At 34.9% G+C, this 15984-nt stretch overlaps 1 protein-coding gene across 1 annotated transcript; it reads right to left on the bottom strand.

The window, feature by feature from the left end:
• Window positions 1-4582: 4582 nt before the first annotated feature.
• On the bottom strand, window positions 4583-9156 carry LOC137404110 (uncharacterized). Its single transcript, XM_068090263.1, has 8 exons — window positions 8985-9156; window positions 7793-8503; window positions 7378-7615; window positions 6971-7231; window positions 6392-6535; window positions 6212-6290; window positions 5958-6127; window positions 4583-5294 (listed from the first exon to the last, which is right to left on the bottom strand). The coding sequence occupies exons 1-8, from the start codon at window positions 9038-9040 to the stop codon at window positions 4827-4829; spliced, it is 2127 nt and encodes a 708-aa protein (XP_067946364.1). The 5' UTR covers window positions 9041-9156; the 3' UTR covers window positions 4583-4826.
• Between the last annotated feature and the right edge of the window lie 6828 nt (window positions 9157-15984).

Here is a 15984-nt window from a genome sequence, read left to right on the forward strand (position 1 = left end):
TTAGACATGAGAAAGTGAAGGAATGAGCATATACAACTGTTCATAACTTTCATTGGCCATTTTAATCTTTTCTCACTATTTTAACTAAATTAAAAAAAATTTAAATTAAAAAAATTTTTAAATTAAAATTTTACTATTCAAATTTTTTAGAGTGTTTTAGAATTTAGTTTGTATAGTTAAAGTGTTGGACCTGTAAAAATAAAGAATATTTCTTTATTGGTAACTAAATATCGGTATTACTTATAGCTTAGTATCTTTAGTAGTGTTTGAATACTAATCAATTAGCTCACAAACCTCCGAAAAGGCACAAATAACTGAACATAATCAGAAATAGAAGAAGATGACAAGGCAAGCTCAACACTGATGCATTTGCAAAGCATGATTCTTCCCAACAACATGTATAACTATATACTATGGTATAATTAATCAAATATCACGATTGAGACTCTTTTTTCAAGCCATTGACCAGGTCTTTAAGGCACTCTGATCAACAGTATATAACTGTCTGCTTCATCTCATGGCCATATTGAAAACTCTTTTGTACAGAAAACTCGTCAACCTCAATGCCATACCTCTTCACTTCCAAGTCAGTCAGTTTAAGCAAATGGGGCTATATAACAATGTGGACAAAATCAGAACATCTACTAACTACATGCATGCTGAGGTTTCATCATGCCATCACCGTTGAGAGAGAACCTCAATGCTCACAATTTAGGGTATGACAGTTTTTAAAATGCATAATACAATGTAGTGATTCAGCATGCATGTCCCATAAAGAGTTGCAAAATTCGCTTTCTGTTTACAATAAAGTTCTCAGATTCGTCGATTATATTTTGAGGTCTGGCAACAAAACACTGAAGTTAATTTTTGTCTTACCATAATGAATATATTTTATTTCTAATAATTAAAAAAGCTCTTTGAATGTTAAGAGCTTTCTTATTCTTGTGTAAAATTATCAAATAGTTGAGAAAGTGATGAAAGCTGACAGAGTTGTGTAGCAGTTTACTTCTCCGTAAATAACTAACATACTTAAGACTTTTGATTCAAAGAGAAGACAGGTTAAACCATGTTATGCTGAAGACTTTTGATTCAAAGGGAAGACAGGTTTAACCATGTCATACTTAAGACTTTTGATTGAAAGGGAAGACGACTTCCTGCTTCAACCATGTCATTTTTTAACTACTGATTAAATAGCAACAACATAACTAAATACTTTTTAAGAAGTTTTTTATGCTAACAAAAGATTTTATGATTAAACCATCTTTATTCAACGCAACACAAAAACTTTATGTTTTAGAACAGCACATCATATTATATTGAACATCCACAAATATTTTTGCTTTTAAAAGCTTGTTTATTTACGTGTTACAGTCGGTCTAAACAAAAGGCATGAAAAATTAGATGCTCTATTACTGCTGTAAAAAAAAGTGAAATGTGGGAGTTGTTTGTTCGCGGATTATGAACAAGTTTTCCAATATATATGAACCAATATATATGAAATTTTTAGCTAATTCGTTCTTCCATATGAGGCATTTATAGTTATACGCACCAACAGACTTTTTAACAGACTTTGGATAGATGGATGGGTTTCGATTCAAATCAGTGTTGAAGAAAGTCAAATAAGTGAATATTATTGAATAAAAAAATTTCATATCATATTATTCTTGCGGCTGTCCAGAAGTATTATTATATATTGTCAGATATCAGCTCTGGAAGAAAACAGAAGAACCTTTTATGCCAAGGAAACCAGAAACTACTATGACCTACGATGACAACAATACACGCAGAAAAAAAATTTAATGACCTATTCATCTTAGACACAACACACGGACCACCCCACAGGTGTCAGAGGCTAACTGGACGGGAAACCCCAAATCACTGTATCTCACCATAATATATACATTTATTTATATACTTATTCAGATTCAACACAACTCATCAAAGTATTGCATAAACATTGGAAGGAGAGACGTGATAGCTGAGCGGCTATCCAATCCTATAAAGGGACTGTACAGAGTGGAAGAGAGCCTCCATGCGTACATCTCCGAGCTACAGCAAAAAGAATGAGTATATAACATTAACAATAACTGCATGGCTTGAGCTTACACTTTAATATTTGTATTTTATGCTTTTACTTTATTTTAGTTTTAAATTTTGTTTAAAGCTAATTTTTGTTTTATTATACACTGGCAATGCAATGGCAATGTCAAAGCAGTCCTCAGAAACTATCAAACTCATGAAAAACAATCCTTACAACTACGTATGTCTTCATGGGATTCCATTTAATCATGGAATTTCCCAAGGAGCTGGCTTCTAGCAGTAAGCAGAACCTCTGGAAAATAAGCTTTAATAATTTTTCACAACTAAAATAAATTTTTCGAAAATATGACATTCAGAAAATCTGAAAGAGTGGAGCAACCAGAGGTCAGGCCAGGGAGGCCAAATAGGTGAGATTATATAACCCCTTTTACCTCGAGGAGATAAGGCCATTTGGCTGAGTACTACGATAATACTTGTACGTTTCTCAGGACACCTTTATATTGAACATTTTGACGAGATATACTTTTATTATACTACGACCTATTTGAACGATTTTCATCATTCGTTTTATGCTCACGTGAGGCATGTTATTGAAAAATATACTTTATACCGAAGCCTGAGATAGGCCAATCTATTATTGATATGACGACGATATTTGAGTTTGCAACCAGCATTTGAAATTGACGCCCGAGAGAAGCTATATACTGGTAATAAAAGTGGCGAATACTCATACTACAGAGGAACAGACAGCGGTGCCCAAGCGAGGCAAGACAACTACTGAGAGATAAGTATACAAACATTCAGGAGAAGACAACTTGTGTCAGAATTATAAATAGTGTCTAACAGATCATACACAAATTCACAGGATTGATTTGACAGTTGATTGACATAGAGAATATTTCTTTGCCTGGCCGGAAGAGCCATTGTGACAGTAAGAAAAATTTATTTGTTACGTGAGAAAATCAGTCAGGAGTGCTACCTTGCACAACATTATATAGAACCACACAAAAACACGATTGCATTTATAAGTTACATTTTATTAAATTTTAAACATTGATTTATGGTTAAATAATTATTTATAAAATTAAATTTTCTCTAGTGACAAGAGAGAAAATAAAACACGATTGCATTTATAAGTTACATTTTATTAAATTTTAAACATTGATTTATAGTTAAATAATTATTTATAAAATTAAATTTTCTCTAGTGACAAAGCTGTAGCTTTGTACCGCAATATTTATGTAAATGCATTATACCAAAAACATTTATATAGTTTCATTATATTTCTATATTATATTCTTTTTTATTATTTTCTTTTTCTCACGTGACAATATATATATTATCTAATAATATATAATATAATATTATTATATATATTATATTATTATAGCTCTGTACAGTAATGGAATTAATGTAACTAACCAATAATCGAAAATAATAGACTTCATACAGCTAACCAATAATGGAGAATAACCACAGGTGTCCTTTAGTGGGCGATTGCCGAAGCCGAACACACACACATACTCACAAAAACAACAAAGGTCAGCCTAGTTATGATCAAAAATAAAGTTTGCATCCAAATATCTCACCAATCCGATGGGCAGCACACACGAAAACTAAACCAAGCGACAGGACCACCCATCATGTCAAAATATTCCAAGTTTCCAAGTCATGTCTTGTACAACTCACCTTATGGTTTCTCAAAACTTGTCCATAAGTCCCTAGTAATTTGAGACTGTCCAATTGCTGTTTTTTAAATGGTCGCTGCTAGCCTAGCGTTCTGCTTCAACACCTCAGTAACTATCGGGGCATCGCTGAGTGCTCCCAAACTTTTCAATTTCCTTTGAAGCATGCAAGAACCAATCAAAATCGGGTTAACACTAATGTAAACAAAACCATGCGCCATTTGCATACTGCACGCATCACATTCACAACACAACAACAGCTTACTACTGACACCATTGTATAATAATCTACACACCTGTACACACCTTGTCAGAACTTTTAAATTAGAGTGAAAAAGTTAAAATCAGCCATGGTATTGAATGATAACCAGCAGACAGTTCTGCAAGCTATTCTCACTGAAGAAAGCTCCTGTTTTACCACTGGACCTGCAGGTAAGTGAGAATTATGCTATGCCATGATTGTGATATCAATGTTTCTCTTCTAGGTTCTATATCATTGGTTATATAGGTATGCAGAGCAGAAATGGTGTGCATCGAGACATTGCGATTCTTGTTAAACCATTTTCAGTTTCCTAGTCACAAATGGATCGTTTGAAACCACTCCAAAATATAATCGAGTTGACGAGCTTTGACAATTGACAAGCATGCAGAAGCATCATATGATACAGAAAGTATATGGGCTTTCGTCCTGATTTGCTAATATATCATCTGTTTTCATCTTGGAAAATGGTCTCCTGGCTGTTGCTAATTATGTCAACGTCTATTTCAATGGTATCCACAATGTAATCCTTGAAATAATTGTTACCAAACAAAATGAAAAAATTGCGAATTTGTTAGCATACATTTTATTTTTTATTTTAGTTAATAACTATTACATTATTTATCAACATGTATGTTACAGTTGTGATGAAAGGTAACACAGAATATGCACTGGGATGGAATCATCAGAGTTTTCAAGGATAGGCGAATCTGAGTAGGAGTGCCCATTTTGTGAAGAAATGAGATATGAGTATTTGTATCTAGATAAGTTGATGGTTTACCAAAACACCAACTTATAATAAAGTCACCATGGCAGTGTTGTAAGGTGAATACATAAAGTTATCAAAATGTCAGAAACTTGACATGTGCGTTTCGCTTTTTAGATAAAGACACTGGTTGTGTCAAAAGAACACTGTTCTGTATATAGCAATAGGTCTTATATGTTAAGTCTCTATTGGCACCATTATGAAGGGTTCGCACATTACAGAAGTGATTCTTTATAGCATCCGAGTTGATGAGTCCAATTGTAAGTGTGCCCTTCTTTGATGATACCCGTCTGGTAAGTTCCAGTATAGCGGTTAGACAATTTACCATGTCCCACGTGCATTCTGCGGTGAAGCTTTCATACCCCTTAGCATCCAGAAATGGCTTAAAGTAATCTAGTGCTCTTTGTATCGTCTTCATCCTCGGATCACCAAGAGAGCTCACTGGTTTCTGATCGTTGAAAACTTCAATCAAATCACATGTAACTTCAAGCAGTTCAATCAGGCCATCAACTTTAGTGGGATCGCTAAGGGTCCTTCTATACATCTAAAACAAAATATACCATGAACAAAAATGTGACTTCAATGAGATATGACAACCCCATTGAGCTGCCTGTCTTAGGCCACCCGCATTATATTTAATGGACCCCTGGATTGAGCTTGTCTTAGCAGCAATATAGATGATTGGTCAATCAGTGCTGTAAAATGATAAGATATATGAATGGTTCTTAACGTTAATTTTGTTATGATGGTAATCAAGCCTACCCACTTGAAAAAATAGCTACCAATCATGTTGATTGTTGTGCAATGTGAAACCAACCTTGAAACTGTTCAGCAATGTGAAACCAACCTTGAAACTGTTCAGCAATGTGAAACCAACCTTGAAACTGTTCAGCAATGTGAAACCAACCTTGAAACTGCTCAGCAATGTGAAACCAACCTTGAAACTGTTCAGCCATGTGAAACCAACCTTGAAACTGTTCAGCAATGTGAAACCAACCTTGAAACTGTTCAGCAATGTGAAACCAACCTTGAAACTGTTCAGCAATGTGAAACCAACCTTGAAACAGTTCAGCAATGTGAAACCAACCTTGAAACTGTTCAGCAATGTGAAACCAACCTTGAAACTGTTCAGCAATGTGAAACCAACCTTGAAACTGTTCAGCAATGTAAAACTAACCTTGAAACTGTTCAGCAATGTGAAACCAACCTTGAAACTGTTCAGCATATCCCTATCTAGCATCGCCTCAGCCAGGTCATTCTTCAATTTTAGGCTAGTCGTAAGGAAGAGATGCTCATTAGTTAATCTTCTGGCGATACTGACTTCAGTTTCATTAGACCATCTGTACAGATCAAGAAAGTGGTCCCACACCAGATATCCTAAACCGGCAGATAAAACAACATCATTGAATAAAATAGACAATTGTACTATTGGACATGTTGTGACAGGTGACACTAACTTACCATTCCTGCTCTTAATCTTGCTCTTGGTCCCCACCAGCCTGGATCCATATAAAGAGTTTCGTAGGCTTTTCACACAATGCTTAAAAAGAAACATATCATGTCGTGACATGGAATATCTTACTAAAATTATGTATAAATAACTTATTTGAAACAAACTAAAAGTTTAATTCCAGTCCTTACCTTAGGATCCATCAACCATGAGATTGTGGCTTTCCTATCATTTATGTTGCGGCTAGTATATGCGTACGATCTGATTGGGTGTGTAGTGTTGATTTCTATAACTTTTCTGTTAACAGCGGCTCCATTAAGATTAACATACTCAACCTGTTTTGTAAAAAGTTCATTACTAAAAGGAAATGAAGGTGCAGGCTTACTGGTGTCTAATTTCTATTTTGAGTGAGAGGACAGTTAAATTTATTCCCTCCATTGATTATTATATCGATGATCCTCTCAATTCTTGATGGATAATGTAGCCGAGACACTTGGCTTTTGGGGGCCAAGTGTCTTGGCTATGGATAATGTATATGTACTATGTCATACAGTGGCTTCAAATCAAAAAACTTTGTAATGCAAAATATGATTATTTCAATGCTAACAATAATATTATGGTTTGATTACTTAGATCAGTGCCTGAACCATCTTACTATCATTTTATAGAGTTATGAGATATATGTCTTTTGGGTTCTGTTAGTTGACTCACTATCGTGGACAGACAACTCCACCAAAAGACGAGTCATGTTTTATCTATTAATTACTTACATTGAAGTTATAGCCATGTAGATGGTAGATAACATCTTGGATAAGATGGTTCAGTTCCTCCGCTGTATAGGTCTTTACAGGATAATGGCAAACTGGGAACCCGAAGCCACCGTACCCATTAAAGTAGAACTGTAGGACGTGTTGGGCCAGTACACTATCCTTCTCATCTCTCAGATTGGTTATTACTGGATCCAGCTCCTCATAGCCAATGAACTCATGTAAGCCACTACCACTGCCGTCATAAGCCACTTCTAACTTCTTCTACAAAACAAACCACTAATATGATAAGCCCAAAGAGTCGGTGTTATAAAATTTAGCCCATCTTATGAAGAAGCAGTTAATAAACTTAGAACACTGTCTCAAAGGTCTCATCGCATCTCAGCGTCCATCCATGAAACAAAATTTACCTGTATTGACATCTCGTCAACAGCTAGTCCCCCTCCTACACCTGCCAACCCTCTCTTGTTGGCTTCTCCACGCAGCCAAGCCAATAAATCAATATTTATGCCTGGACTTTGCTTTATCTGGTTCTTATGTTTGATTAGTGTACTCTCAGCGGGCACAACGCCAATTATCTTGCTCTCTCTGAGGTTCTTATAAGCATTTGGACTCTTTATGAATAGCCTTAGCATAGTGCTCATTGTCCTAAATCAATAGAATTATGCGATCATAATATGTTAACAATGTTCATTTTTGTTTACACCTACAGTGGCTGTTAGGTGTTAGGTCGAGAGGAGGCAACTTCACAGACTCAACAAGATATTGGATTAGGTTGTGATATTGGTTTTGAACGTCAAGAAATATGTATGGGTGAATACTCACTCGTCATCATATGCTGCATTGGGTGGCAGACCTCCTCGCTTCAACTGTTGCCTGACATACTCCCCAAAATCAGGAGATATAGCATCAAACTGAACTAACAGCTGGCTCTGAGCATGGGTGTAGTGTACCTTCTTTACCTGAAATCTTTGTTGTGCCTCATAACGACTACATTTGGAGCATGTTGGGTCAAGAGATACGAGTTCACATACAGAAGAGCACTGTCTGTTGCATTCTCTAAGGTTACACACTGCATTAATTATCAGCTGAAGGTGTTCTGGATTTGTGAAACTATTGTCAAGGTTGAAAGGCAGAGTGTGGCACGTTTTTTCTTTTACCATCAGAGAAACAGTTCTACTTTCCGTGTTAATAATCAGAACCTTGAAACCAGTGTCACTTGAAGATAGCAAAAGCTTCCATGTTCCATTTTCATGAAGTTTGGCGCTTTTAACTTCGGCAGTGATTGTTATTGTGCTGAAAAAATCCTCATTGATTTTAAGAGCGGGTGTTATTTCCAGTATTGAAACATTATGATATTTGTATTCACCGTTTGATCTTTTCCTTTGAATTTTGTCAGAGAACTTGGAAATCGTCTTTAATGTGGCATTTGCAAATTGCTTACTCAACTCTTGTGTAAAGCCAGGTAGGCGATGTCCTATATCCTTACGATATACCAAAGTCTGTCCAGAGTGGAGTCTGACATTGTAAAGCAACCTAAACAAATGGGACACAAACTAATAACAAAGAGTTATGGAGGGAGGATAAATCTGAAACACCACAGGTGTCCTTAAGTGGGTCCAAATTGGCAATATCATCTAATTTGGACCCACATAAAGACACCTATATGAAATGCAATATAAGGGTAAGGAATCGTGCTACCTTGGCTTTACAAGCCAGATGTGCTGGTGATGTGCCTTGCGCTGAAATATTTTTGCATAAACCTAAAAACAATCCATGGATAGAACCAAAAGTATACACTGTATACTTGTATAAAAAGAACCGAAAGGAAAGTGAACAATAGAATATTCATCCATCCATCCTATAATTCCTATTATTTATACAAAACAATGATCACAGCCACCTCACTTATCTTTGTCCCTGGTGTATAAATGAGGACAGATCCATTTCAATCAGATCACCATGATATACAGTACCGAATTTATAATATGAACTATTAATTAATACAAGATCATACCATTTCACCACTTCAGCATCAGGTGCACAATTAGATTTAGGTACTGCTTCAGCCATGCTAACAAGTGTGCATTGTATTGTTGTTTTTGTGTGTGTGTGTGTGTAGCCTACGGCTCGGCTTCGCCTCGTCTTCGGCAATATCCCACTAAAGGACACCTGTAAGAATAACAGACTTCATACACCTCGTCAAGAATTGACTCATCTAACCATTGAATATTGAAAAATAGCAAAATATTTTAATATAAATATAGATCAGACAGAAGTTCGTTAAAAAAGTCTGTAAACCAATTTCGGTGCGGGAATATACCTGCCATTATGATAGCCTGTTATAAAGCAGGTCGATAGCCTCAAAGTCGCATAGCCTGAGCTATATACCGATTCGAAATGCTCGTCTGTCTTTTAATACCTACCTAACATTCGCTACTCCACAAACTCGTGGCTAATAGTATGGTCAATATCTGAGTAATGCTTTGTTTTACGTTCTATTTATATTTTTTCTCTTTCGGTTTATTCAAATAGACATTTTTGGTTGTAAACGTGCAAACACATCTTTTGCCTCTTTGGAGTAATTATATTAATTATTGATGTACGATTTCGCAATTTTGGCGACATCGTTTCGCTGATGGCGTGGAACAGCGTTTGTGCTTTTAATCTCTTAAGTTTGTGGCTGTTTGATGAATTTTCTCGGATGGCTTTTTGATGTTTTCAAAGATTTTTGTATAATTTTTGTAGTATTTGTCTCACTGTAGTATATCTCGCTAATTTGACACAATCTTCATCAACTTGGTCATATCGAAGTACGGATATATAGGAGAGAAAAATAAGGTTGTATTCAGGAATCGGTTGGTAAAAACGATAATTTAATATATTAATTGTGTTTGAAGTAATATAGTCAAAATATTTATTGTTATTATCCTTTGAGTGTGGTCAATGTAGTATCAATAAAACCCCAGTTCCTCGGTCATATCGTCGCAGACGGCCACACCACTCATTGTCTGATTCGACTTTTGCGCAACATCTGGTCGTTCATTTCAATATGCCGATGATTTTTCCTTGACCAACGCTTGCAAGTTTCTTCAGACTCAATACAAAAATTTGAAGAACCCTTAGGATGGGTATGTTATCACGCCAGTTGGTGAGACAAACACCATTGCTTCGACAAACTGCTCCAATGTGCAGCGTCTCTTCATCTTCTTGTCAGAGGTCAATTTTACTGGCAAGTACTTTGCACTGGTGGTGCTAGTAAAAGAGATTGTCTTTGGTTGTAAGTGCTCCATCAAGTGGTAAAAAACCCGTTGCAAAAAATATCATGACCACTTGGAAGGATTTCAGTGACACAGTAACCAGTCCAGTCGCCCCAGAGCAAGTTGCCCCTAAGATAACTCACCCCAGTAAGTCTACTCGCCTCAGTCCACTCCCAACTGGTCAACTCGCCTCAGCTCCATGAACATCATTATGACCGCAGTGCTCAATGAATCATTACATCAGAAACATGTTTACTATGTTACAACTAATGTAGAGTTATCTTTATGATCAACTATTGATTAACAAGTCTTATTTTTGTATGTTGTACCATGATCGATGGTGTCAGCAGTGGTGTAGCAATAATAATTGTTACCCATATAATAAAATGTTAAATTAATGTAGTATAAATCATATTTTTGTAATAATATTAAAGTTTGGTGTAAAGTTACGGATCACATTAATATCTGATTGCGCATATGGATTCCACTGCACCACTGAGTGTGAGATATATAGATTAACAACTTTTACTTTATGGTGAAATACAAATAGTAATAGGCAATCCAATAATGATATTAGTAATTATCCTAAAAAAGCTATACAAAACACCAGCATTTTACTTGACTTGGGTATGTATTTTTTGCACTGTAGGCCTAACATTCTTTCGTGACTTTGCTAGAAACAACTGTTACTTTTAATGGTAAAAAATTATTTTCAACTTGGTTTTCTAAACTTTAAAACCTTAAATAATTTGTGCTGTTTCTCAATTTTTAAATATTAGATAAAGTCAAATAGTTGTCGTCTCATTACAACTTTGGGGTAGTGAATTCAGGTTGACTCGGAGCGAGGGGCCTCATCAGGGGTGACTGGACTAGGCCGAGTTATCTCTGGAGCGACTAATCATGGATTCGAGTGGGACAGGATTGCCCCTCCCTCTCGCTTAACAGGTTTTCTATTAAGGAAGTAGCCTGGAAAACATGTCTTGCCTGAGTACAAGCAAAAGTCAACAACAAACCCCATGCCAGTGGCCAACACAAAACTCTTGAGTCCTATAGGGGACGACTTTCTTGACACATGTTGTCTTGAAGGGCATCTACCCGCAAAAAAAAAGATCTCCGAGCTCATCGAGACTGAAGGATGTTGTTTTCTCAAAGGTGTTACACTTGGTATGCACTCGGGTGAGAAAAGGACGAACTTCTTAAAAATCCTTTCTTTTGGGTAGAGACATATTCGTTGTCGACAAACTTTAAATGGTCGTGCAGAAAGAAAAAATGATCTTTCAGCATTACACCAGCCACACAGCCAACTTTGGTAGAAGTCTGCCAGTACATGCAGGTTCACTGTATGTCGGTACAGCTCATAGTCAGCGTCATGCCGAAAAAATACTTCATCTCAAGGGGAGTTGCAGTCAGCTGGGATTTTTGTCAAAACAATAGATGTTGGTGAGCTCAGACATGGAGTTCTTCACCAAAATGAATGATGAAACCAAAAATTTCTCATCAAAATTACTCTAAGAGAGCTTTCTCCAAGTTTTATCCAGTGTATGGTGGAGGAAGGCTGTTGATCTTGGGTGTGTACGGTTCCCTCCATTCCGAAGAAGCTGCAGCTTGAGACCTCGATTCAGCTGCACTAGTAGAGGACATAGGAGCTCCTTGATCTACTTGAGTCTGTGAACTTTGAACAACCTTTCTTCTTGGGGTGGAGGAATTTCTCTATCTGTAGTATCATCTGATGATGTAGCCTTGCCATCTACTTTTATCTACTCATCAGAGCTACTGCCACAATCTGAGACAAATCCAAGTCAGAATCATTAACAGGCTCAGCATTTCATCTTGCGTCATGTCATGGATAATCTTTAAATCAAAGTTCTAGACATTAGTGTACGACTTAATAGGCCTCTACTGTACAAAGTCCCCTATTATGCAGGGTTTTGTAGTTAATGATCAGAATTGGGCAGAATCTACTGCTTGAACAAGTTGTGCTAATTTTGTATTCCAAGAACAAAACAAGCTTGTCTCCATGTCCACACTTGTGGATACACCTTTTCAAGTTCAGTTTATTATTGAAATACAATTTGTGCAAAAGTAAACCAAGCTAAATTACTCCTAAGCACTTTGAATACATATTTTGCCAGCCACAATTTTTAAAGAATCGGTAACAATTTGCTCACAATTAGATTACTTTCTCAGTCGCTTGCTTTGTCTTTCTCCCTAAGGACGCCATGATACAAACAATCAGCCCTTCCTATTAGGAGGGCAAACGAACTCGCACAGGAGGGGATAACTTCTAAAGTGTCTATGCTTGTGTACAAAAAGAACTTAGTTAGGTCCAATATAAAGCTAAATCAATATGTTAATATAGTAAGTTATATCTACATACGTGGGCACAAGGAGTCAAAGAGACTACACCTAAAACAAACTCTAAAACATGGGAAAACACATTGTTGTCTGTTTTATCAATTTTTTCATGCTGTCTGACTATGCCGTGTTATTAAATAGCCATTAAACATTGTATAAAATTGTTGATTGTCATCTTCACCTCTATTAATAATAAAACCTGGTATTTATAGGCATTTTTACTCAGGTTATTGATGACAAAGTGTGCAGTTTTCAAGGAGAAACACATACTAGGATATCCAAACTTGACACATATTTGTGATGGAATATCACTAATGGGTCGTCAGACATTACATGAATGTGAAGTTTTCAATTCCTTATTCTAAAACTAAAAAATTCAAAATGAACTAAAACAAAAGAACCGGCATTTCTACAGCAGAGAGATATGTTACAGTGTTACAAACTTGTTCATAACTACTGTAACTGTGAGTGTCGGCGCCTTGGTCCAGTTTATATGTACATATGTTCAGTTTTTCCCACACTCATATTTTATACTAATATGCTGGCTGTCGTGTGAGGCATGAGAGATCATCATCTGTGTAATAACAATGTGCATAATTATTCTCAAACGTGTAAAGGTTGTTGAGTGATGCATATGGTAGCACGCTTGGCTAGTAGTTTGAATATGAGGGTTAGATTCTAATACAGGGCAATCTTTTTTCCTAATACTCTTAGCGTTGCTTTGTATGGACAGACAGACATGGCTCTTATTACAGCATAGGTCTATTTCTTATTTATTTTATTCTCAATATTTATAATATAATATTTATTATATATATTGTTAATATATATAATATACATTATGTATATATTGTTAATATATATAATATATATTTTATAAAGTTTATTAAAAACTACAGATTTAAATCATTACTACCAATAGTTTCATACAATCGCGTTGCAATCTATAAACTGCAAACTATGGGTTAATGATTTTAACGTCTAGTTTTTAATCAACTTTATACAACTCTAATTGACTTGAGCACGTGAGCACTTTACTTTACAGTGTGAACTACATATACTAATATATATCTTATATATTGTTAATATATATAACATGTATATATTTTATGCATTCCTAATCCCACGACCAAACACGAGCGAAGCGATTGTTTGGAAGCTTTATGATAAATGCGTATGTGCACATAACTCATGAAAATTATTCATGAACGGCCGTCCCAAACCCTTGTGCCCAAATCTCATCAACAAACTTAACCATTTTTCTATGGAGTCGTTTAAGTATAATAACGATACAAAACGCATATAAACCTATTTAAGTATGTTACCAAGTCGTTGAAATTTGTAGACAACCTTCTAAAACTAACCCATCTGATCAGATTATACATAAATAGACAGATTAATTTGACCTAAAATCACCATTAAAACTTTACAAGCTTTTTTAATCAAAATTAAGACCGGCTAACGAAACGCCGATAAGGCATTGCAACAGAGAGTTGTACGGCCTTATCGGCATGAATTGGCGTTAAATGAAATGACTTACCATTAAGTCATTTCACATGACTTAATGGTAAGTCGTGAAATGCGCTTGACTTACCATTAAGTCGTGCGCATTTCACGAGAAAAACGGGCACATTTCACCAGTCTATGGCATTGTCCAATTGCCGAAGGTTTCTGTAATTAACGTAGAAGTACTGAAAAGTAATCGTTTCTTTTTTGCCAATTTCAAAGTAACTGACATTTTGGACACTTATAAGGAGTACTTTGGTATTCCAACTGATGTCCAAAGCAGTGAAAGCAAAGGAAATGACGATGATATTTTTCTAACGATTCTTATAAGATTATTACAATATTTAATTATAAGAATAACTATTCGATTTGATAAGATTATTATAAGATATAATTATAAGAATAATCATTCGAATTCACAAGATCGAAGTATATAGTGACCGATGTTGGGCAATATGTTACTGTTATTATTTTTCTAAAGATTTTGTTGATGATGTTACGGCTGTGCCCAATATCGCGGTGCTGCCAAGCCGTTTTTAATATCTGCAAAATTAAATTATAGGCCTACAATTTCTTATAGATATACAGCTATTTGTATGACAAGCAACTAAAATATGTTTAGATTTTTAAATTCAGCATAATTTTTTGCATATAAATACAAAAATCTAGATAAATATCACAACTTCTTGATATTGGTTGCTATGACGTTTTGAAATGTAAACAAAATTGTGCATTGGTTTTCGTTTCTCAAACTTTAACACCAGTTTTCTCAAACCTACGTCTTCGCAATAATGGTAAACATGCATTCAGTTTATTGACCATAAAATCTGCTGTAATTAAGCTGGAATCAAATTTTTTTGCAAGATAACTGAGAATGTTCTCCTTCTGCTAGTGTAGATAACTCTAAATCTCACACACCCGACTTAACCATGGTTTCTGTGATCATGACCCAGTTCTTCACTTTGGTTACAAATCGCTGTCAAAACTATTCTGCATTCAACACAACTAACTTTCAAACTGTGTATATTACACAGCAGCTTGCCATCTTACTTCTAATATTGCATTTCTCCTATTGCAGGAGAGAGATATAAACATATAAACTTTTCTTTTCATTATTGCTGTTTGTTGTATATAATAACACCCAGTACATTACAGCTACCATTGCAATTATCCTATTGCACTGCAGTGCCATTCGACTGCTAATATTGCATTTCTCAACCAGCAGTACCCTTTCTTTTTTCCAATATCACTTTGGTCGTGGGCTGTATGACAAGGGAATTTCTAATATATATAATATTTATTTTATATCTTCCTAATAGGCCCTATATATAATATATATTTTATATATTCCTAATATATATAATATATATTTTATATATACTTAATCTATATAATATATATTTTATATATACTTAATATATACATTATGTATTATATATAATATATTAATATAATATATTAATATATATAATATACATTTTATATATTCTTAATATATATAATATTTATTTTATATATTCTTAATATATATAATATTTATTTTATATATTCTTAATATATATAATATTTATTTTATATATTCTTAATATATATAATATTTATTTTATATATTCTTGCCATCAAGTTATCCTTGAAGGCTTAATAAGAAACAAAATAACTCGGCTGTTAAAACTGTTTGTAGATTTACTGTTATCTTCCCTCATAGTAGTGATTTCTTATAAGTTTGCTTAGCTAGCAGTTATCAGTTAACTCACTAAGAATTAACATGTTTACTGATACCAACTGATAGGTGGATCAATAGCTCATGTATTATAGTACTCTGTGGTCTAGCTCATATATTATAGTATAGATCAATAGCTCATGTATAATTTATAGTACTCTGTGGTCTAGCTCATA

The sequence above is a fragment of the Watersipora subatra genome, chromosome 9, assembly GCF_963576615.1.
Source record: "Watersipora subatra chromosome 9, tzWatSuba1.1, whole genome shotgun sequence".
Lineage (NCBI taxonomy): Eukaryota > Metazoa > Bryozoa > Gymnolaemata > Cheilostomatida > Watersiporidae > Watersipora > Watersipora subatra.